This window comes from Strix uralensis, chromosome 2 (genome assembly GCF_047716275.1).
Source record: "Strix uralensis isolate ZFMK-TIS-50842 chromosome 2, bStrUra1, whole genome shotgun sequence".
Classification (NCBI taxonomy): domain Eukaryota; kingdom Metazoa; phylum Chordata; class Aves; order Strigiformes; family Strigidae; genus Strix; species Strix uralensis.
This window is the reverse complement of record NC_133973.1, coordinates 22839208-22864191: the sequence shown is the minus strand read 5'-3', so window position 1 is coordinate 22864191 and position 24984 is coordinate 22839208. Positions and strand designations below refer to the sequence as shown.

Here is a 24984-nt window from a genome sequence, read left to right as displayed (position 1 = left end):
TGCATAAGTAGAGTACTGTGACATCAGTAGACCTATATTTAGGACACATGGAAGAATCTGAACTATAAGGAAGTACACTAATAAAGAAGAACACTACATGTCTGAAATCAGAGAAACAAGCAAAGCTGAGTACTAAAAGGCAGGCAATTGAAAGCATACCAAACCATAGCCTCAGGAGGTACAGGGACAACATCCCTCTGAAGCAGCACTAGATTACCTGATTTGCCAAACATTAACCCATTGGTGTCTGTCCTAGAAAATCACCCTCCTACTGAACCTCAAAGAAGAGCAGAGGCCTGCACCAGAACACAGCAAGTGTTCTAAACTGGTCTGAAGTGCAGAGTGTACCCTGAGGCCAGAGGGGATGCAGCCCTTATTATGAAAGTCTGAAACACTAGATCAGTAATTACGATGGGGTCTCAAGTATGAATGACCTTGTGATTGTGAAAAACTACTAAAGTTTCCTGTATTCATAGCCAATACTGTGGCCCTTGGGAATGTTTTGCTACCTGAAGAGACAATGAAAAGGCTAACCAGCCCTCATGGACTTAAAGAAAAGACTGACAGGAAAACATTTTATTCCTAATTTATCTTGTCACAGTGAGGTGACAAAAGGTCACACAAAGTGGATCTGACCTGTTAACAGTCCCTCTCAGTCTGTTTCTGGTCAGGTATTTGAGTATCAATCCCAACATTAAGTCTAACAGATGTGAGAAGACCAGTGGTGGCAGCAAAACCCAGCACTTGTTCAGATCAATGTCTATGAAACCTTCAGACTTGTAGTGATTGGCATCACTAAGACAGACAGCAATTTCCACTGGGAACTACAGATCCCTCTGCACAGCAACACAAAGGTCAGGGCTTTTGCTTTGCTTTTGTTTTCAACCAAAAGGTGCTTAATGTGAAGTAATGGTCACTGATATTAGTTTTCCCAGTAGGAACTGAACTTCTGATGAACTGCTTAAGCAGATTTCCAGACTAGAGCAGTTGCCATTACACAGTTGATTCACAGAAGAGTGAAGTTTCCAAATGGCTTGAGATTAAGGTAAACAATCTCACAGCTTTCTAAGAAACAGGAAAATAGACAGGAGACAGTAGACTCGAACTTTACCAGATATGAGTTAGTCATGTTTTTAAGGAAGTCAAGATTCTATCTTTTCATATTGCAGGATGGTATTAGTCACCTTAAACATAACAGTTTTCAGGCATGTACTTCTCACAGCAACTAGATGCCTTTCACTCATAGCAAGAATCATATCAAATTAAGATGAAGGATGGATAGCTGTAGGAATGAAAGACCTTTCACCACAGCCACTTGCTCTCAGCTGTTTTGAGCATTTTTACAGAAGGATAGAGATCTTTGAAAAGGGCTGATAGGAAAAAATTGCTTTCTATATGTTTACAGGACATTATTCCATTAAGTTGGACTGTATAAGAGGTAAAAATGCTAAAAATAAAACCCCAGTAGATGACTAGTGCCTCACCGCCATGAGCAGTAAGAAATAAGCAGTTGAGACTCTCCATTATTTAGAAATCTGTGTTGGAGAAACACTGAAATCTTGCATTTGTAAGATTAAATGAATAGCAAACATGTAACCTGGGCACATCTAAATCCAGGAAGAAGGTTTTATTCTTAGCCACAGAAATTGAGGATTTATGCATGCCATCATAATTAGAAAGCCAATGATACTACATTGTTACAAGACTATATCAAGTACTTGTATTCAGTATACAAGACTATACTGAAAGTATAGAAGTTTCCTGTAACAGTTAAAAATAATGAATACTTTTATCAATACTTGCTGCAGAAGACACCTTTGCTTAAAGTGTTAATATCCCATTCCCTAAATTAAAATGGAAAAGCTCAAGAGTATTTCAAAATTTCAAGGCCAGCCTTCAGGAAAACAGTCCTTAATTATTTAAGTAGTATTACAAAAAAGCCACGAGAAGTTGAAGTGAAAGAAGGATTACTTTCAAATTTGGAAGCATTTGTTCAGTGAAGATCTCAAGTCCTCTCGCAAACTAATTCATACCAGTTTCTATCATGCAACATAAAAGTTAATACTGGTAAATTAATTGCATACAGGATTGCATGATTATTTCTATACTGTCTTTTTCATGGGCAAAACTCCCATTCTGCAGAAGCCACTGACAAATATATATACATATTTACACTTTTTCTATTAAAACTGGAATAGCAGAACACTGGTTATTATATCATGTATTTTGTGACATTCAGTAATCAAGCTGTAACTTGATATTTCAAGAAATGAAAAGTGAATAAATATACTAAAATACTAAATACTAAGAAATAAAAATAACCAAAATAGTTTTCCTGGTTTAATTATAGTTAAAAACATTTTGTTTAACTACAGGTTTTCTTTTTTTCTTTTAAGAGTAAAAGAACAGCAGCTTTGAAGATGCAGAGAATTGTCCATTTTAGTTAAAATCTGAATTCTAGAGTGCTATACCATCAGGGTGACTGAACACATGCTAGGTAAACTGATGGATAGTCTAACATTTTGTTTAGGGGGAAAAAAAAAGGTGATAGGGGGTAACTATTTCTCCTTCTTGCAGGACTTCTGAAAGTCACTGTAACTAAACCTAGGGACAGAGCACCGTGTGTCTTTGGCAGCTGGTTCCTCTCAAGCACTAGTGAATGAGTAAGAGCAGCCCCAGTCACACACAGTGCAAACTCCACTCCAAGCACTGAATGCTGATCGTCTGCCCATCTAATGTCAGACCAGAGAAGAAATACCTACCATGCACACAGACACATGCACGCACCAAGAATAAGTTACAGCTATCCCAAAACTCTTTAAGAAGCTTTGTACAGAAAAAGGCAAGTTTTCTTTGGCAAGTATCAGGATCTGGGCTCAACCCAGCAAAAAGCAAGATTCTGATGCATGGGTCAGGAAGTCATTTTCTCCTCTGAATTTCCCAATTTTCAAGTGCTTAGACATTTGATCAATGTTTTGGCAAGATCCATCATTTTAATTTAGCAGGTTTATTCTGCATTAACTATCTCTATTGTATTTTGCCAATGAATTAAACATGTTTATGAATATATTCACATGACTCTACTGAAGTGCCATTTGCACAAAGAGACAAATTTTCTCCTCAAATGAACTACGGACTATATATAGATTTATTATATCTAGTGAGCAGCACAGAGTCCTAGACTTAAATTTTTCAGGCTAGTCCTATCTAAACCCGATAAGAGTAAACTAAATAATATCAAATAAAGCATTCGGTTATTTGCCATAAAAATGGAAGCAATAACTCAAGTATTACTCAGTAAAGGTTATGTCCTGCAAAATGTGACTATAAGAACAGCCTTGGAGGCAAAGCAGATAAGCACTTATTGTAATGAAATTTAATATTCTTGATGCTTTTTGCTCAGAGGGCTTCCTTAAGTAAATAGAAGAAAAAAGTACTGAAGGCAATTACCTGCAGTTTTAACAGAGCCTCCAGGACACACACATTTTAAAATAGAGAATGTCTCAGAAATAAAATTACAAAACCATTTAAAGTGCTGATAAAGCCTACATGGATTTCAGCTACGATTTGGATAACATTAGCACTTGTACTACTCATGTTCTACTCAACTAAATTATACACTAATAAAATAAAAATCCTTGAGAACATTTAAAATTATTTTCTCCCAAAATAAACTTCTTAAAAGATATTAAATTTGTTCAGTCACATAATCAACCCAACAAATTAACTAACAAAATTTGTTGTTCTGCAACATGCAACTAAATCAACAACATTTTTAAGATGTACCGTCAGGATTTAACTCAGTTCATGACTTCCATAACTGAACTGAGATCACAAACGTTTCAGAGGAGTTTACTGTTCAACACTGTGTTCACTTTCAAATTAAGTCTAAATGTAGTGCAGAAATAGCCAACAAACTATTACATATCAGGTGACTCATGCTTTGAAACAGACCATTATCCTGAACTTTCCCCAGAAAACAGCACCAGAGTTAGGAAGGGGACTGATGAAGATCAAATGTCAAGATATTTAACTACTTTGTTGTTTTTTTTCTCCCCTGCAATAGTATGCTATTATACACGTGTATAAGAAGAGAAAACAGTTCTCCTCAACTTTCTATATTCCCTACATATGAAACCAAAATTATACTCAATGAATTCATTCCATCAGCAGTGACAAAATATTAAATACCTGGCAAAGTGTTAACATTTTTAAGCTCTACTTTTTCAAAGCCATCTTATTAAAAGCCTGAAACAGTGTTTTCTATAAACCTAATTTCATTTATTAGTGTAAAATACCGGTTCCCAAATTGAGACTCATACAAGTGACTTCAAAGGGACACCAAGGAAGTATCTGGTTCACTGCCTTTCCCTCGGTGCTTCCTACCTGACCACCTGCTCAAGCCTCCTGTCTGAAGAACCAAGCAGAAACATGATTATCTCCTGCAACCATACAGTTTAGCCACAACTGAGAAATGCTGCTGTGACTTCCAGCCAAGTCAAGGTAGGATTCTGAGCACACTCCCTCCCTCAAGCATACAGAAACCAAAGCTGCAATGGAAAAAAGCACTGGCCTTTCTATTTGCTGGTGGTAAACACAAAGAGTAAGAATGCCAGCCTAAAACCAAATGCACACACACACACAAAATATTTAAAGCATTAGTATTACATCTGCACCTTACAGATGAAAATGCAGACTGTTTTCATTTCATTTCAGGTGGAAGTTTTGTTTTTTCTAATGCTAATGAATAGCAACAGGAATTTAAGAGGCAAAGAAATAAAGTTCTTCATAAAAGAGAACATTTTGAAAACTCTCAAGTAAAAACATTAAAGTGAAGCAAGAAGACCAGACCTCTGCCCTTGAGAAAATTCCAGCATTAACATAAATATGTCATCAAATACCTGTTTTTCCAAAAAGTTAAGTGCACTGATGATTGCAAAGCCATTTGTGTGTACAGATGACAGTGAACAATAGTTGCTACAGAGGTAACAGAAAAACGCAAGTTCACATATACCAGGAACACACTAACAAAACCTTATCAATCTACCACCCAGTGTCCATATGCTATTACAGATCACTTTTTTTAAGCTGGTAATTACCTTGAAAATCCAAAATCAAAACATTAATCCTCAAGCAATGAACTGTGTTATCTACTTTTTGTGTTAACATAGGAAAACCAACCTCATAAGGAATAGTTAGTATCACATACAGAAGCCTGAAAAGGGGGCAACTCTTGCATTTTATCATCCTAGGACTTCTACTTAGAAGATATTATCTGAATGTCCTTTTACTTTAGTCTCTCAGAGACTGGCATACTGGACCCCTGAATTCTCAGTTGCCTGTCTGTATTTTATTGACCAGAAGTCTATCCTTTCCTTCCTCCCAAGTAGACAATTGGTAGCAATGACAAATCTGTAAAAGGAGAAGAAAATTTTAAGACAGGTAGAAGCGTTAATTATCAGTCATCATCCAGTACAGACATTACAGGAAGCTTCTGAGATACTGACTCCATGTCCTGAATGGTAATTTACTGAATTCCTCCCCTGGGGAAGCAGGGGGTAAGGGAAGTTCACTCTTTATACCAATATTAGCTAACACAAAGCTTAGATTACTTCCTCTCACACTTCCAGATTTTATCCTGAGCATAAACAATTGCTCTGGATACAGTCCAAAATGTTCTTTTCAGTACCACGGGACAAGATGGCTCAGTTATGTGGCAGACTTCAGCATGAAGGGCAGTAAAGTTTGTACAATGAATTGTTCACTTCACAGGAAAAGGAGATTTCCAGGGGAAGGCTCAAAGAGCCTGAAGATTGACTTCTATCATCCCTAGTAAGAGATTCAGGAAATGACTGCAGAGGTAAGCAGCCATCTGGCAAAACCGATTTATGCATGTATCAGTCCGTACTACCTTTCGGCAAGCACAAAATGCAAAGCCGCTGCATTTGCACAAAACAACACTGAAGATCTGAAGTATAGAGCTCATATTAAATAGGAATCCCTTCTCAAGCAATAGTGCAGTACTTCTCAATTTGCTGCACTCTTCAAAGTTACATTCTTCAGGAATGTAATTAAAGAGAGGCATTGGTTCATCTTAGGCAGTGCCAATAGAGTTGAGAACTTGCAAATCTACTGCTTTCTGTGTGCTTCAAATACTTTTTCATGCAAGATAACAGAAACCCAGGTTTATATTCAAAGACACTTAGCTTTTATCTCACTTACTAGATACTATCATTTCAGCTATATAATTTATACTTCATGAAGATTAATACAAGAACAATAAGCACATTTCTAATAGATTGTTGCAGTAACTTTAATATATATGTAGCAAATTATTTGAACTGTTTAGCAAAAATAACTACAATGTAATTTTTGTATTGATTCACAGCTATAATCTGTTTTATCTGTGATTTTACTTTTAAAAAATTAAGCACATATTTTGAAATCTTTTGCAATCTGAACATATGTTTTAACATACGGATTATCTTTCTATAGTCAAATTTGTAAGTTCCACTAGAGACATGTGGGGAAGATACTGTGCCAAAATGTATTCAGTTGTACTCCCGCTAGTCCATTGAAAATAAATTGTGATAATGGAAATCTCAGTATCTTGAAAATACTCAGAATAATCAGTGTCCTTATATTAAATATAAATTACAAAAAGCATATACTACTGTCTACAGCTTATTTAGAAAGCTGTTTAAAAATACAACACTCCTCCACACCCCAAAAAGCTTTGAGTACTGTATTTACATTTTCAAATCAACACAGAAGTGGAAACTCACAAAACAAGGCAACAGTATCTTTTGATAGTTTTAAAATCAACTTACATCACTGAAAAATGTCCGATTGGTGGACTAGAACATGTATGTTAAACACAGGATGACAGAACTGTTAGGTTGGAAGGGACCTTAAATATCACCTAGTTCCAACCCCCCTGCCATGGGCAGGGACACCTTCCACTAGACCAGGTTGCTCAAAGCCCCGTCCAACCTGGCCTTGAACACTGCCAGGAAGGGGACAGCCATAGCTTCTCTGGGCAACCTGTGCCAGTGTCTCACCACCCTCACAGGAAAGAATTTTTTCCTAACACCTAATCTAAATCTGCCCTCTTTCATTTTAAAACCATTACCCCTCATCATATTCCTATACTCCCTGATAAAGAGTCCATCCCCATCTTTCCTGTAGGCTGCCTTTAAGTACTAGAAGGCCACTCTGAGGTCTCCCCAGAGCGTTCTCTTCTCCAGGCTGAACAACCCCAACTCTCTCAGCCTTTCCTCATAAGGGAGGTGCTCCAGCCCCCTGATCATCTTTGTGACCTCCTCTGGACCTGCTTGAGCAGGTCCATGTTTTTATGTTGGGGGCCCCAGAGCTGAACACAGCACTGCAGGTGGGGTCTCATGAGGGTGGAGCAGAGGGGGAGAAACACCTCCCTCAACCTGCTGGCCACGCTGCTTTTGATGCAGCCCAGAACACAGTTGGCTTTCTGGGCTGTGAATGCACATTGCCGGTTCATGTCACATTTTTCATCCACCAGTGTCCCCAAGTCCTCCTCAGGGCTGCTCTCAATCAATTCACGCCCCAGACTGTATTAATTGATACTGGGGATTGCCCCAACCCATGTGCAGGACCTTGCAGTTGGTCTTGTTGAACTTCATGAGGTTCACATGTTCCACTCCCCAGCCTGTCAAGGTCCCTCTGGATGGCATCCCTTCCCTCCAGCATATAAACTGCACTACTCAGCTTGGTGGCATCTGCTAACCTGTTGCGGATGCACTCAATCCCACTGTCTATGTCATTAATAAAGATAGTAAATGGTACTGGTCCTGGTATGGATCCCTGAGGGATCCATACAGCCTGTTACTGATCTCTATTTGGGTATATTAATCTACCAGTAATTAATACACTGGAAATACGTACTTATTTTAAACAGTATGCTTTTTCCATGAAATTCCATGATTTTAAGTTAAAAGCAACTGTTCCTACTGTAGGTATCTTCCATTTCAGACCATATTTCAGTGCAACTATTAGTGATCCTGGCTTAAGAGGTAGCAGAACAATAGCAACTTTTGATTAAAATATAAGTCTGAAGTAGAAACTTCATAACCTTGTGAAAAACAAAACAAATTTTGTTGTGTAGGCCAGGATAAGATACAAAGAAAATTAAAGTTAAGATTCTCTGAAATATTTTAAAACAAGTTTGCCCTTGCATATATTGACCATTCAGCATTGCAGGCAGACAAGTTGTTCATGCCTTGCACTTGAAGACATTCTTTCTAATCAAATCTTTTGTTCTTCCAAATTTGGATGATGATGGTGCTGTGCTAAGAGCAAGTGTAGACACAACCTGCAGAACATTCATTCTTTCCAGTACATGATTAATTAGTTTATAAGAATGTTATTTCATACTACTTTCTGTAAGTTGCTAGCTTCTTTAACCAGTGTTGGATAGGCATTAGAAAGAATAACCAACTTAATGTTGTTTCCATTTATCCATTTCCTGATAGACTTTCAGTTTCCTCCCCACTTAACCCAATGACAAAATAATTACCTTGGAATTTCTTATAACATAGTCAAAGTAGATTTTCATCTTTTCCAATGCCCTTATCCAAGAAGGTGGTGGCAAAGGAAGCCTGAAAACATTGATAATGTAAATTTTAGTGTTTTGTAGTTGACTTCTTTTTTCTTCTCCAAAAAGCATTCACTTCATAAATTATCTTTGGGGTTTAAGCATCAACCCCGGAATGGTCATAAGCCTCCAACTAGTACTTAGGCTTTGGTTTAAATATTTATTTCCATTTTGTAAGAAGAGAAATATAGAATTTCAGAGTACAGGGTAGTGAAAAAAGCCTAAAAATCTGGAATAATAAACACTAAACACTCAAACCAGAAGATAGAGGGAGAAAAAGCAGTGGAAATCCTTTGAGATTTTTTTTTTCCTCCAGTGTTTGGCTGACACTGATTATTCAGATTCACCAATTCTTTGAACACAGAAAGTATTTAGGGAATTCAATGTCAAGAGCTAATTTTCAACAAAAAACCAGGAATTTCACCTATCCTTGTTGTCCATAAAACCAACTGTATGTTTAGCAATTTGAAAGCTTATGCTGTTTATTTCCTTAATTTAAACACCAACTTTAAGTACTTGTTTCTGAATATCCAAGCTTAATAAATTTCAGACTAAATAAATTAAAAAAGAAACCCATCAATTCTAAATTACATAATTCAGATTAAGAAGCATTTAGTCACAGCTACAAGCCAAACTTTTAGAACTGCAAAAGATCATTCTTTTAGACAACCTTCGTACATGAAGCAATGAATAATGCTTTCCATGAACAATTCTATTTATTGTTATTATATATTATTCTAACTATTTACCATTCTGACTAATGTGGTGTCATGATAAATGAAACAAAAACTTTAATGTCCTGTCCCCCTTTTTTTCCCTTCAGGGGAGGAGAAGAGGGAAATCAAGGGGGAATTTAGCACTGCCTCCACCTGCTTGCAAAAGGTCAGGGTATGCAAATGTAACACTGACCAAAACAAATATTTCAACTGAATAGTCCTCACAGGGATAATTTTACTGCCAATTGTGGTTTAATAACGAATGGATTCTTTCCTCAAAATACCCCACTTTCTCTTTTACTTACTGTACTAGAAAACTATCTTAGAAAACTTAGGTATACCAATAAGCCTGTATGAAAATCTATTCTAAAATCTCATACCCTAATCAAAGGTGTACTATAGTGTTAATAAAAAGTTACTAAATAACAGCAAGGGGAGCTGATTACTGTAAAGCACTGAAGTGCCAATCTCTGAAGCTTTGTGGGTAAAAATGCAAGGTCTGAGGTCCGAGCTGTGCTGGATGCTCATTTTGACAGGGTGAAAGGAACATGGCTTCACGACACATCATGAAGCGACAAATTCTATGGTGTTTACAGAAATCCCTCCAGCCAAGAAATTGTGATCTAACATGTTCATTTAATTGGGAAAATGGAAACAGTCAGTACATTACTTTCTTTACATATCTTAAAGGAAAAAAGAATAAAGACAAGCAGCATTCTCCCCTTCATTGGGAAGCCCTTTGATATATACCCTCACTTAAGCAGCCTTAGTGCAATGACTAAATATGTTATATATACAAAACTCCCCATACTTAATAATTTTCCAGAGAACTTTCATTCTCAGCTCTTTGTTTTAACAGGTCAAGACATCTCCTACAGAAGAAAATTACTAGAGTACACAGCAGTGAAAAATTATATGGATGTGCTTTTCATTCCTGTTTATTTGTTCATATATATCTATCCTTATAGCTACATTTGACAGGACTCTTACTGCACAATAATTAGATTGAAGCAATCAAGAGGAGTAAGGTCTACAGAGTATTACTTGTACACTTATTTTCCTCACTCCCAACTAAACTCATTTAGTTAATCATAGTAGGATAACTTAGAAAAGATTTTTGTGTCAGCTATCTAAACCACTAATGGTCATATCTATGGCAATGAATTTCTTTTGTTTCTAAATAACTTTATACCTCTTTTCAAAAGATTGCAATCCCTTGTAATACAGATATATAAAAGCATTGGGTAAAGATCCTCCTTATCAAAGAGGAGTTACAAAAAGGTACAACCAGGACAAACAAATGTTTGATTGCAATTCCCATGGCAAACTATAGAGAATTCTATAGAGCTACGTTTTTACAAGGAACCACCCAAAACAAATGTACGGGAAAAAAACAGCCAAACAAATTTAGTGTAATATGCTTTAAAAAAAAAAATCTCTTTTTCCAAACCTGGTTTAGAACAATTTGCTCTGTTCCCAAGGATAAAGCTTTTCATACAGTATTTTCCTTATTCATTAAGATACATTTGACATGATACACTATTTCAGTTCTTCAGACTTGTCCTGTAACCATATCAGTCAGAATAGAACCTAGAAGAAAAATCGGCACGAGCTACTCCCAGTCCATCCATTACTATTGTAACATGACCACAACAGAACCAGTTTCTGTATCTTCATTACAATTTCACCAATAATTCTGTAAGTATGAACTCTAGTAAAATTTATCTCAATAACACATTAGTTCCAAAGTCAAAGTAATTTTGGCATTTAAATAACCCTAAATAGAACATCCATATAAAGCTGGGTGAGTCCATAAAAATCCTCCCTAAATTTTAGCATAGAATCACCAAGTTAGTCCCATCAAACTGAATCTCAACCAGTGGCTACAGCTAGGAAGCAATTTGGTAGGACAGAGACAGCTACCACCTGAAGCAGCAGGCTGACCAGCTCCGTTGGATGTGCTGCCCTCCACCTTCAGTTTCAATCAACTTCTAGGGACAGGAACTTGGTTTCTATGCTAGTCCATGAAATGGCATTCTTCAAGAAAACATGACATCCCTTTCAAAACTGAAAGTAATACCATAGATCAACATGATTATTTGCAGATGATTTCTTATCTGTGGGTCATAAATACACTGCTGACTTTTAGAAATGCATCCAGCATTTTGATTGTTTATTGTTTTCTACTTTGTAGATATGGTTGTTAGTTGTTTTGCCCCCTGTTATCCATTTTCTTTTTCCAATGAGCTTTCCAGATATGTATTTCAACTGGATCTGTATGTTATACAACATATACACACTAGAATCTAAAAATATCCACTGTCTTAACGATCCCATCTTCCTTCCCTGCCAATAGCAGTATACCATGCCTATTTTTCCTCCAGCCTAGAATTTCTTCAGATTAAGCCCTCTTAAAAGGAAGTCAACATTCCCAATTTCATTTGCAGATTTTCTTTAAAACCTCTCCCTCTTCTCAAATTTATACAACCGTCACCCTTTTCCCCAGCACAATCTTCTATTCACAACAGATACTGTTCATATAACCTGCTGCAGTAATCAGATAAGAATGCTTGTGAAAGTTGTCAATTTAAGTGTGGATTACTAAATGCAAGTTCATTATTGCATTTAGACTGACGAGGAGTGATTCTCTGCAGCATGCTGAATCTTGTCTAACTTTAGATCTTTATTGAAATACCATAATCAACTTCAGGTAAGAGGGACTGATTCTATTCAAGATATGATTGAATTTAATTGGCTAGAAGTGGTGACCTCTGTATTTCAAAATACGTTACCTGACAAAATTTAGAACAGTTGTCTGCAATTTTCCAGTGTGCCTTTTCTTCATGTATCAATATATTGCTTTATTATTATACCACTTTTTGCGCAGCTACATTTTAGAAACTTCACACAAAGCTATGATTGCTACGCTGGGAGGTTAATATGGGAAACTGGACACTGCAAAGGAAGTTACACACATTCTTATGTGAAGCTCTGAGTTTCAGAGCATCTGTGGATTTAAAGCTTCCCAGGCTGTCATATCAAAGTACAATGCGGTAAAACCATTAAGCTACTAGATGAATGTTTAATTAAAAAATTAAAGCAATTCTACAGGAGGTCTAGACTGCACATACTATAACTCATATTCTTATGCCTGGAATTTTTTTTAGTACCATTATTTTAATCATTCCGATTATATTGCAGTAAGTTCCAATATATCAACCCTTCTGTCAATGCTTCCAGTACTCACTCCCTTCAAGAAAGGCAATTTATTAACCACTATGTCCCCATACTTCCAAGTGCTTACTTGCCAACAGGCACAATCATTATTAAAGGGAAAAGACAAAGAAACAAAGATTTTTCAGACATGGAAGATATTAAGCTTTAAGGTTTAACTTTTATAACATACTTTTGTGTCTTTACAGTCACCCTCAAAGTCCAGTCTACTAGAAGCAGACTGCTAAGGATGTATGCAGGCAGGTTTTATAAAAGTCAATCTATAATCAAAGTAATTACATTTATGGTGGGGGAAAAAAAAAATCTATTACATTACAAGCAGTGCTTTCTTAAAACAGTCATTAAAAACCAATCGTTGCCAGTCAAATCCAATTCCAATGCATATTATGGGGATCTCTAAATACAGAGCTTTCCTAAACTACTTTAGTGAAGGAAGACTGGCAGGAAATGAATTAAAATCAGCACAGCTGAAAGTTTTTCATCATGAAACAACTTATATATCCCTGTTCCTACTGTAATTACCCTACAATCAACAATGTACCAAACAACCATCAAATGACTGAGAATCTAGCTCACTGACAACTATCACGGCATTACCTTTAATCTAGCTGGAATTATGGCCAAGGTATCTCCCCAGTGAACACATATTTGTGACAAATATGACCTACCACAGGCTGTTATTAGTACTGCACATATGCAGCTGGAAAGACGTCACCTGTACCTGACTAAATCCTCAGAAGCTGCAGAAGAGAGCACTTCCATGAGTACACCTACACTCTGGGAAGTCAACTCTTTTGTACATTAATTCTTCAGTAATTTTCCTTTTCTGCTTTTCCTTTTTCTCCCCTAACTGGGGGATCAACTGCATCCCAAAACCTGTACAGCTTAAACTTCCAAGGAAATTGCATAGCTGAGAGAAAATTGAGAAAAAGTATTTAGATTAGAGCTATACAAGGTAAAAAAGGTAAAGTTACAGACGAAGATAGGTTTGTTAGTAGCTCAGAGATTCAAAATGAAGAACATGGAAAGCTGCAAAACTGTAAAAGAAAAATCATATGGAGTCTGAAGAGGATAACCCAGCACCATCAAGGGTCTGTTACCAGTAGTGGCAGCCTCCTTTCTCCCATGTGAGTGATGCCTGCCTGGCCAGCAGAGACCCTGCAGGTGTCTTGTTGGAAGCTATGAGCGTACTTACATTTTTTTAAATCTTACCTATTCTTTATGCGTGTTAACTAATAAGCAATAGTTTGCAGTCAAGTATACCCTTTCTGCACTCTGTAAAACACACCTGAATAAAGCAACCCTGAGATGGATGACAAGGACACACATAGCACATTATCTGCATTTTGTAACTCATGCTGACATGCCAACTTCCCTTAAGTGCATTAGGCAAGGAAGCATAATATTTAATATCGTAGTACTCCATAAAACATCAACTTCAATATAAAATGCTAAACGTGCAAGTGTCACAAAGCAGCAGCATCTCCATTTCTTCCTGAAAACTGTTACAAACCATGGTGATGCTCCCATGTAAGGCAACAAGTTTTCATTTCCACAGATATTTAGAAGAGCTCAACATTGAATTGTAGGCTACTTAAACCCAAGAAATTTCTCTGGACATCTATGTTAAAGAGAATTATGAGACTAGACAGGTACCCCAACTAACCAAACACTGATCTTTGAAAGATGTACTTCCCAATTCATTCCACCTACTAATAATACTACACCAGTGGCAGCTGAAGATTAGGAGTTAGCAACTGGAAGACTGAAAAAAATTTCAGGTAAAGAACAGCTGTTTAAGGAAAAATTAAATACAGACCTTAACTAGAGGCTGCTGAAGATATTAAAAGATCAACTTGCCTTTAAGGAGTCAGAGCCTAAAGTGAAGTAAATTACTATCTATTGACATCAGTGGACCTTTTTTCCCATGAAATACGTCATGAAGCCTATGCAGGATTTAAACACTGGGTGGCAGAAAAGGCCATCATCTCTGCATCCAAACATAGGTGTACTGTGCCATTTTAGATGCAAGAAAGCATTTGAGATACCCACATGAGGCTAAACACAGGATAGGGAGGAGAAGCTTCAGGTGACACACACCACTCTGGAGGGGCAGCTGGAGGACAGGCCATCTAAACCAGAACTAAAACACACGCTTTGGCACCTGACAGCTGCCCTATTTCTGCCATGCTGGCAGCAGGGCTAAAAGCAGTTTCTGAACTACAGTAGTTTATAACCCACTTTAAGAAAATCTGAAAAAAGGCTAACACATCAAGCTACAATCAGCTGCTCCACCAACAGTTCAGAAGACCAAGCTGGAGAGAACATCTGGTTAGGCTGCAGGGGACCAGCGTGTCATCTGTTGCCCTGATGTAAAACGTGGCTTCTGGGACACAGAGTTTATACTCTGAACCCTATCTAAAGCATTTCAAAGCACATTTGGCATGGATATCACTTGGGACTTCATAAAACTGAAGGAGAAAGAAAAGACTAAAAGAAAAGACGACGACATCTCCCATTATATGGCTGAGTTAAGCAAATTTCATTTCTTCTACAGCACTTTCAAGCCTTAATTCCCAAAACAGAGAGTATCACCAACAAATACAAACAAGACAAAACCTGTATGTGAACAGGCCAAAGGATTCCCACTAGTTATGATTTAGTGCCTTCACAGAACCACCAAAGCATGAACACACAAAATCCAGTCTAGAAAAAGCACTGAAAAGAGGGGCTCAAAAAAGTCTCAAAAGCCAGGGATGTCTGCTGGCCCCAGAACCTTGTAACTAACATCATTCATTGCTGATCATACTGCTGCATGCAAGGAAACAGGACTTTAAAACCAGAATGTAATTCAACCTCCTACTTTTGTGCCAAATTATTCTCCTAGATTGTGCAAGAAATTAAATTTTGACTAAGTGATCAGGTGAAAAGGGTCACTGTATTAAAAAAAAGAGACAAACCAAACACAAAATTTAGGACATCACGTGACTTCTACCGAGTTTTACTTCTACCATTATTCATAAAGGCTCGCAGAAATATATCAATGTACCTATTGTCCCTTTACAATTGGATTAAGAAAGTGTAGAATCTAACACAGCCTAATGAGAGAAGGGGAAATCAGAGCCTCAAAAGACCTCAATAGGCCTAGAAAGGCAGCATCATTTACCACTATAATAACGTAGTGCTTGAAAAAAAACCAACTTATCTTTGCTAGGTAATATCTTGTTCTCAATTCTTTTTAAATTGTTTTGCCTGATTAGTATTTTAGACACATTTGTTATATGGAGAAATGAATTTAAATCAAAACACAATCAACCACTCTAGTTGTGATCCTACCTGGTCTCTGGTGTCTACAGAATCACTTCTAATGAACGTGGCAGCTGAATAATCTCTGAATATGATTTTAGGATGGAAAAATTGTTATACTTAGCTTGTGTTAAATTAATTACAAGGATAATCCTTACTTAAGATGAGAGGATGTTTACATGTATTTCGAGTGAGCTATCTTAAACAGGATCACAATAGAGACAAGGCACTTAATTTACCACAAAATTAACTACACAGTGCCAGGTAGACCACAGGTTATGGCATCCCTTTTACCTTACAGCATTTCCCTTTCATTAATTCAGTGATAGGAAAGCCACATTTTTAATAGGAACCAAGACAAAGGATATAAAATTTTTAATAATACTTTTTAAAAACAATAAACTGCAATCCTTACTCAAGTTCTGTGGTTCTGGTTTTTGGGTTGGCAGCTGAGGGAGGCTGGGGGGTGGGGGGAGGACACAGACACAGGGATGACCAGGAGGGGGTGGAGATGAAGGAGAAGATTCAACAAATTAATATGTTTGAGGAAAAAACTGCCTACTTCCAGATTTGACAAAAACTGGGAAAATGTGCCAAAATTATGAAAGTGGAAGTTCATTTCTGAATCCGTTTTCTGTTGCTTTTTTAAAGTGGAATTTATAATACTTTTCTTGAAAAAAGTTAAGCAGAAAATATTATTTTACTTATCCAGTTATTTTACCTCCAAATTCTCATTTTACTGAAATTGAGGTTTTATTCTCATGACACCTTGAATAGCATAATTTCTAAGCTGCTGTTTACAATTTATCAAGTTCACTGTTTGCAAAATTGTATAAACATGGATTTAAAAAAATATATACAGTTCTACTGCTCATTAAGCATTGTCTCAAAGTCCACAATACAAAACATGCTTTTATCACCTTAAGTTGCACTATGGTGCTAGAGATGTAACATCCAGGTTGTCCTTTGAACAGTTTTACTACTGCTTTTGTTGGATCTACCCTCTACTTACATGAATCTTACTAAAAATACAGTATTTAAAGTAGACCATGGATATAGTCCTTTTCTGGCGTGGATATAGATCTTTTGCCACCTTCTGTTATAGTAAGCATTCACAGTCCCCTTCCCAGACAACTGAATAATCTCGCAAATGCTGTGAGACAAATTTACTTACGTCTTGGCTTTCAGAGACAGACTAAACTGATAGAGCAATAGTTTCTTAATCTCTTTCATGGCAGAGAATTAGTTGCTCTCAATTCTAAAGTAAACTGAGCATTCTTTCTATTTGGTGTTTAAGTACCTGTAAATTTAACAGTTCTTCCCACTACAGAAAGAGATTTAATACAAGCACTGTACAGTAGACAAGGCTGTACTAGCTGAAGAGATCTGTCTCAAAGCAAGCTTTTCTGTGTGTCATTCAACAGATTGTGTTTGGTGTCATTTATTTTCAGCAAACTTTTAACATCTGCAAGCAACTTGAATCTCTCACAGATTTTTATACTCCCTTATTTCAGACTAGAGCTGCTCATTTATCGTTATGGAAATTAGTAGGCTGTCAATAAAGCCGAAACGGAAAAAAAAAATAACATTTACAGTAAAGTGTCAGTTCTGATTCTTTCCCAATTTTGTTTGGTACCTGTACACACGCAAAAGAGGACAAAAAAACAAACCATTTTTTAATCAGTTCTGAGCAACTTAAAATAAGCATAATAGTTATATCTTTTAATTCTTAAAAACTGACTATAAATACAGATAGAATATTTAATTTTTCAAATATTAGGACTAAAGAAGCCCTTAAGGACTAAAACTACTTCACAGCTTCCTATGCCTGAAGGGGAAGAAGGTGGTTTCCTGAAAAATAAAACACAAATTTGTTCTTGAATTTCACTGTAGGGCAGGGGATGGGGAACGACATATGAGGGACTCTCAGTCATCCAGAGCATTATTTTCACTCATCAGTAGGGCATAGATTCAACTGCTCTGGTGTCTGCTATTTCCTAATCTCTCCTCTCCACCTCACAACTCTTTCCCCTCCCCCTTTCCACAAGTCTGGCATCTATCCCAACCACACAGGATGAAAAGTAATTATGCAGCAGTGTCCCTCCCCAATGAGTACAGGCACATATCACTGACTGAACAGACTCTCATAGGAAGTGCTTCAGTTCTGAATAAATGCTTAACATTGCCAAGTGCTACCTAGAAAGCAGCTTGCTGTTTCTTTCATTTACAAGTCCTTCCGAAACACTCAATACTAGTACCACTTTTTTTCCCCAGTAAGAAGAATCCATCTCTGCTTGGAACAGAGAAAGGTCCATAATTGCATTCAATTTATTTTCTCACTACAGAAGTTGGTACCACACACTTGTTGACAATAGAGAAGCATAAAATGAAATAATAAAGTGTGAAATACCATTGGATTGATGTTAAAGCTTTAACATTATCTGGAACAGAATTTATTTAAATATGAATTTAAAGATTAATAGGAAGCAACTCAAACTGGAAATTATTATGATCAGACATACTAAAATGCATTTGTTATAATATTAATATCACAATTCAAAAATATCCCCTGAATTCACCAGTAAATTTTCCCAAATAAGTAAATAAAGAACAGCTCATCCTACTAAGTATCAGAGTCAGTCACTACACTGGTCACTCGGTTTGACTGAAATTGTGAGTTACTGTGCAAGAGCTCCCATTAAACAGTTGACCTATGTTATGTAACATTACTCAGTGACCTTTGGAAACAGTACCCCCAATAAGCTATAAAACTGTCAGCCTCAAGAGTATTGCCTATGAAAATAAGAAGAAATTTTTTTTTGGCAACTAACTAAACATACATAATTCTCATCCAAGGTTTAAGGACATCTGCAACATAAGCATATCCAGTTAATGGCAATTCAATGTAAGTAAAGGAAAGAAACAGAGGAAAAATAGTAAATTGAACTTGTAGCACACAAAACCTAACAACTATCAGATTAACAAAAGACAAGAACTCTACAGTCACTGAATGATGAACCACCAAAGGAACCACTCAAGCGTAACCTCGAAAGGGTTAAACTAGAACCTCTTAATTGATAAGAAGGGCAATACAATTATCATGCATCTCAAGGGGACAAAAAAGCAAATTTATCATGGAATCAGAAGTGAGTGACACTGTACAGAATTTATCAAGAAATGCTTTAAGGACGTTCTGGGGTTGTGTGAAACTTATTGCAGGATGCTTAGGGGAAGAATCAAAGACAAGAAAAGGGAAGAATCAAGGTGGTTCAGGGATGACAAAGCATGGAAAAAAATGGAAGACGACAACTGAAACAAGCTGGCTGCCAGTGCTTGTTTCTGCATTTCAACCACTGAAATATTCAGCATATAAGATAAACCCCCCATGACCAATACCTCAGAGAGTACAAAGTAAACAATATCCAATGCTAATCATCCTCTGGCATTAACATGTGGTTTGAGACACACTATATTTATACCACTTAATTAAGTGTGCCCAAACTGGGTCCCTAAAACTGTCTACTGAAAATGACCCCTTTTCTGTATTAACTGGTGACCAACCTCTGGAACCTCTTTGAAATAGAGTTAGTTGTCCTGGGGTAAAACCTTTGGTATATTTCAACAGTCTGACAGTTTGACAATAAATTTCCAGGGCTTGAAAGTCTTCTTCAGCTTTCTTATTCTTTTATGTATATATAAATATATTATATATAATGTGTATTTTACATAAATATAGTAACATGAGAGTACAAATCAATTCAGTTTTATAATATATAATTATACATAACATTCCTATATAATAAATATTTAAGTGGGTATCCATATATAAAAATATTTGAATCTATTAAAATAAAAATAAGTAACTACATAATATATAATACATACAATGCACATGGTATATAATACGTACATATGCAACCATAGATGACAGAAGAATAACAAAACCTAAATACTACTAGTCTTAGACTTCAAGTATTTAGCAAAGTAAAGGAATTTAACTCAGCATATCCTAACTGTTGAAACACCCAAACGACTTTTCCAGTTTGTAGAATAGCACACTTTTAGTAGAACTAGTAAGTAATCATTACCACTAACACACCTGAAGTATCACTTTATACTTACTTTGCATAGTCAAAGAGCCTGCTGTCCCAGAGCTGATGATTTCCTCTATGACCAGAATGGAAGAAACAAGAATCTGTACCATCAAATTTGTTGAGACCATCTTCAGAGTTTTTTGATGCATGGCTGTGCACAACATCCAGCAGAACAGTGATGCCCATTGAGTGAGCAACATCAATCATTTCTTTCAGGTCATCTGGAGTTCCATAACGGCTATCAGCATGAAAACGCAACATGTTATGAGTGGTACAATCTGAACTTAAGCTGACGATATTGAACATTAATCATAAAAACTACAAAGTCAGCAGCTGTTCATCACCTAGTTTCCAATTGTATACAGGTTATTTTTTCAGTCTCTTTAAGTAGTAGCTATTAATTACAAACTGACAATTAAAACATTTTTTTCATTATAAATATTACATCATGCATGCAATGTTTTGCAGAAATAGTTTCAAAATTTTATTCTTCCCTTTTAATCTGTTGATATATCAAATTCAGTATAAAAGATAACCGATACAACTTAAAGCTTCTATTTAATATTGAACACTTCCTTACTTTGTAAGGGACATGAATACATTTATATTACTGGAATAAAGTAATCCATAATGACTGCAAAAGTAAATGTACATTCATGGAAGTCCCCAAAATACACCATTTGCTGCTGTCCTGCTTAATTTTTTTTTTCAGGTACTATACTATTTTCCAGTATTATTGGAATTTTTAAATAAATATTTTAAATTATTTTTTAAATTTTTAAACAGATTTTTGTCGCCTGTGTCCGACACACATTTCTTTCAACTAATTAAGCCAGTTAAAACTTCCTATCTAAATTTAGCCTGGTTTTCACTTGAGCTTCATGAAGATGCAAAAAAAAAAAACCAAACCAACTCAAAAACACCCCCAAGAAAATCACAACATGCAGATTTATCATAATTTTCTTAACCACTACCTGAATACATTTTCCATCTATTTTCACCCTAGGCCTCAAATCTAAGTACAGTCTGTTGCAAGCATGGAAAAAGTTCCCACAGAACCCACAGAGCCATGATTTTAATCAAGTTTATTATGAACAAGTAGTATGCAGTTCTGTTTATCGTGAAAGAATGACTTACACATTGTGTTTGTTACTGCCAAGAATTCCACAACACAAACACCATGCATAAAGACTGCTGAAGCTGGATCAGCTGGGATACACTATGACAGCTGAAGTTACTTACAAGATTTTTGTTTGTATCCTAGATGAAGTGTTTCACAGAACAGCTGATCACTATACCCAATTGATTTCAGATTTAAAAGGAAGTTAGAGCAAATACCTAAGCCATTACTTTCTCTTTCCATTAAACACCTGCAAACACACATACAGGCATACTGATTTCAACAGATGGAAAGTAAGGTAAAAGAAGAGAAAAAGATGCTGAAGTACTTAAACCTACCTTGATGCTGCGAAGAAGCTTGTGACCTGATAACCAAAACTGGCATAGTATGCATGTTCCATAATAGCCATCAGCTGGACACAGTTATATCCTATAAAAATAGAAGAAAAAACAAACCAACCTCTGTCTTAAGGATAGCTAAAAGAAGATTTGACACCTGTAACGTATCTATGCCAGTCTTCTTTCATTTTAGCTGCTTCTAACCCATGATTAACAACTGAAGATTGAGTCTCTCTCCAGAAGTAATTCCACCTACATGATCTTACATGATCTTCCATTAAAAACAAACAGTCAATTTGCCAAGTGACCTACATATAACTAGGTGTACTGAATCTCTCAGATTTAGAAAGCAGTAAGTGATATGCAAATATAATCTTAATTTAACTTTGGAATATTAACTATGCCAATCTGGATGTCCTAAACTTCCACTTTTGACACTTGCAGTCAGGGAGTTTGGGGGTAGTCACTGGCTACATGTACTATACCTTATGCCCTATGGAATCTTTTTTTACCACTTCAAACCCAACTTTAATGATTACATTCCCCCTCTACAAGAGTCTTTCAAGAATGATAAAACACAGAAGTAATGTGGCTTTGTTCTGAGTTCACCAAAGACCCAAAGCAGTACAGGTGGGCAGGAGACACGCCGTATCTTGTATCACCTAAATTAGTTCAGTGCAGTATTAAGGGAGGGAAGTCTAAAGGGAAAACAATACACTAATGGTGAAGTCACAGCACTTGCCACACATCTAAACTAAAGCTATCTTTAATATCTGAATAAGTGCCCCAGAGAGCCAGTGAGTGAGGACTATCAGCAAAAGATACCAGACTGTAGATTAAACCTGAAGGTTGAGACTCCCACCACCACCACTTCTCTATTAGTTTAACCAAAATCTTCATTCTTTAATTTAGACAAGATACTGCTTTCTTTTTTATTGTTCTTGTTTTTAAATTTTGCAGTTATAAAAGAGTTATTAGTAGAAAATAGTTGGCATGAGCTCAGCAATTTGTCAGATTCATTGCTGTTTTATAATTCAGGCTCATTGCACTTACTCTTATTTACAGTGTTTTTATAAATAAACAGCAACATAGTATCAAACTAATCTTATTTGATTTGCTTGCTATTTATTTGTCATGCACATATTTCTACAAACTATTAATATCTTAGAATTCTTACATATGGATCTCTTTATGCTTGTCCTAACAAGACATTTCAAAACCAAATCTAATACACCTTAAAAATAAATTAAAAAAAATAATTCCCAGAGTGTTTATTTAATGTAAACAAGAACAGTACCTATCATTTCTGCATACCCTACGTAAATTTGATATTGCTTTTATTTTGTGGTTTATCAGCCTTTTCATAACATTTCTCCACCGCAAAGAAAAATCTGTAGGTAAAGCAGAATGCTTTTGTAATTCTATTAAACATATTAACCTCCTGGAATGACTTAAATTCTTTGGCAGTAGGGAAAGAGTCACAGATATGTAATGTGGAACCCAGATTTACTTTTTCTTGAAGGCCTCCACATGTGCAAACTCCCTCACCTTACCTGCAAGCTCAACTTTACTGAAAGGCAAAATCTACATTCTGTGAAACACTGACTCAACAAGTAAACCTACTATAAAAACATATGACTTCTTCAGGTGCTCTGATAAATAAAAAGAAAAAATAATAAAAACCAAACAGCACATAAGGACAGCCACTATCCAGAGGTATCAGCCATGGATGTCACAATTATTTTACAGCTGAGTGCAACAAAATGTATTTCATCACAGGGCAGCAAAAGCCACCAAATTCTAATATTGTCCATTATAGAAACAGTGCAAAGACACCACAGGAAAAAAATATCAAATTGAAACTGAGGTGAACAGGTTTGCTATGCTTCCTGTGATAATCATGCCAGCTGTTTCTTTCATACATCCCCTCCAATATACTAGAAGTTCTTTTCTAAAAGAGGATTTCTCACATCTAAAGTTTCCATGTTCTGATACTTCATAGCAAGTGTTCAAGGACAAAAAAATAGCACACTTATTCTAGCAAACAGAAAAGACAATCCTTTCTATCCAGGTATTTCTTTATCTCTCCTTAGAATCGAGATGTACATTAGCAGAACTAATTAAGAACACAGTGTTTTCTAAAGACTATCTCACAGAAACAGGTCTTTTTTCAAGTGGAAAGCAAACCACACCAAAAGCAAGTTGCCCTGCAACATTTATCTCAGCTTTTGCAATCACATTTTACTTAAAAATCTGTGGAATGGATTTTGATTCGCATATTCTATTTCAGTCCTTGTTTCTTTTCCATAGATGTCACTTGTTTGTAATTTTTGCTGCCCTAAGAACCTATCTTTATAGTACCTGTAATCTGAAAATGCAAAAGCCTACAGACACTTGATAACTATCTTTTCTAATAAGAACACAGGCACATAAAAATTTTATCTCTGCAAATATCTCTGTTATTACTTACCAAGATCCTTTATTCTAGGTAGTACATTGTATGTGAAGTTTTTATAAGAAGCTACTTTCCCTTCTGGGGAAGCAATCCCCACGTGAGATTCATAGATTCTTAGGCTTTTTAATCTCTTGGGGGAAGGATGCTTATGCTATAAGGAAAAAAACCAGTTGTCATTAGGATACAACAGCTTGGAAGTGTTGTCACAATCATGTAATTTGCACAAGATGAAAAACTTTTTTTTTTTTTTGTCCTCTAAGAGAACAAACATTTCAAAAGTAGTTAAGCATTCTAAACTGGTAAAGCAAATGCCTATTTCAAATTAACATTCTTCATGAACAAGAAACTGGACATTCATGATTCAACACTTTTCTTATACCCTTTTTAAATTACACTGAAGTGTACAAGCTTGTAGCAGCCATTGTACTGTAAGGGAGACCTTACAGCAGCCTTCCAGTACTTAAAGGGGGCGAAAGGAAAGACAGGGAGGGATTCTTTATCAGGGAGTGCAGTGATAGGACAAGGGGTAACGGTTTTAAAATGAAAGAGGGTAGATTTAGATTAGGTGTAAGGAAAAAATTCTCTCCCGTGAGGGTGGTGAGACACTGGCACAGGTTGCCCAGAGCAGCTATGGCTGTCCCCTCCCTGGCAGTGTTCAAGGCCAGGTTGGACGGGGCTTTGAGCAACCTGGTCTAGTGGAAGGTGTCCCTGCCCATGGCAGGGGGGTTGGAACTAGGTGATTTTTAAGGTCCCTTCCAACCCAAACCATTCTAAGATATGATAGTATAAAGTTGTTCTGAACTACTATGAAGCTTGTTTGGAAATAAAAGACACAATAGAAAGTCGGGTGTTTACTTTTGAAGCATACCTGATTTTTGCAGGTATTTGAAGTTGCTCTGCCTTCTCCAAACTAAAATTTATAAGTATTTAATCCTAAAGAACACAGTTCCACAGCACAGAATCACCTATGTTCCAATTACTTCAGATTTAAAAAAACCAAACAACCTCAAGTCTGTAGGTGAGAACACAGTATTTCTAGATGGGTGAAAATATTTAAAGAACACAGAAGCAATTGGAGTTCATCACAAAACT

At 36.4% G+C, this 24984-nt stretch overlaps 1 protein-coding gene across 3 annotated transcripts in view; it reads right to left on the bottom strand.

The window, feature by feature from the left end:
- The window catches only part of GBE1 (1,4-alpha-glucan branching enzyme 1), a 171212-nt gene that overhangs the window by 79521 nt on the left and 66707 nt on the right, over positions 1-24984 (bottom strand). For all 3 annotated transcript variants that reach the window (XM_074857885.1, XM_074857890.1, XM_074857899.1), the window contains exons 5-7: positions 23908-24043; positions 21438-21528; positions 20008-20217 (exon numbers count right to left, since the gene is read on the bottom strand). In XM_074857885.1, coding sequence (XP_074713986.1) covers positions 20008-20217; positions 21438-21528; positions 23908-24043 — 437 coding nt within the window. The remainder of the gene's footprint in view (positions 1-20007; positions 20218-21437; positions 21529-23907; positions 24044-24984) is intronic.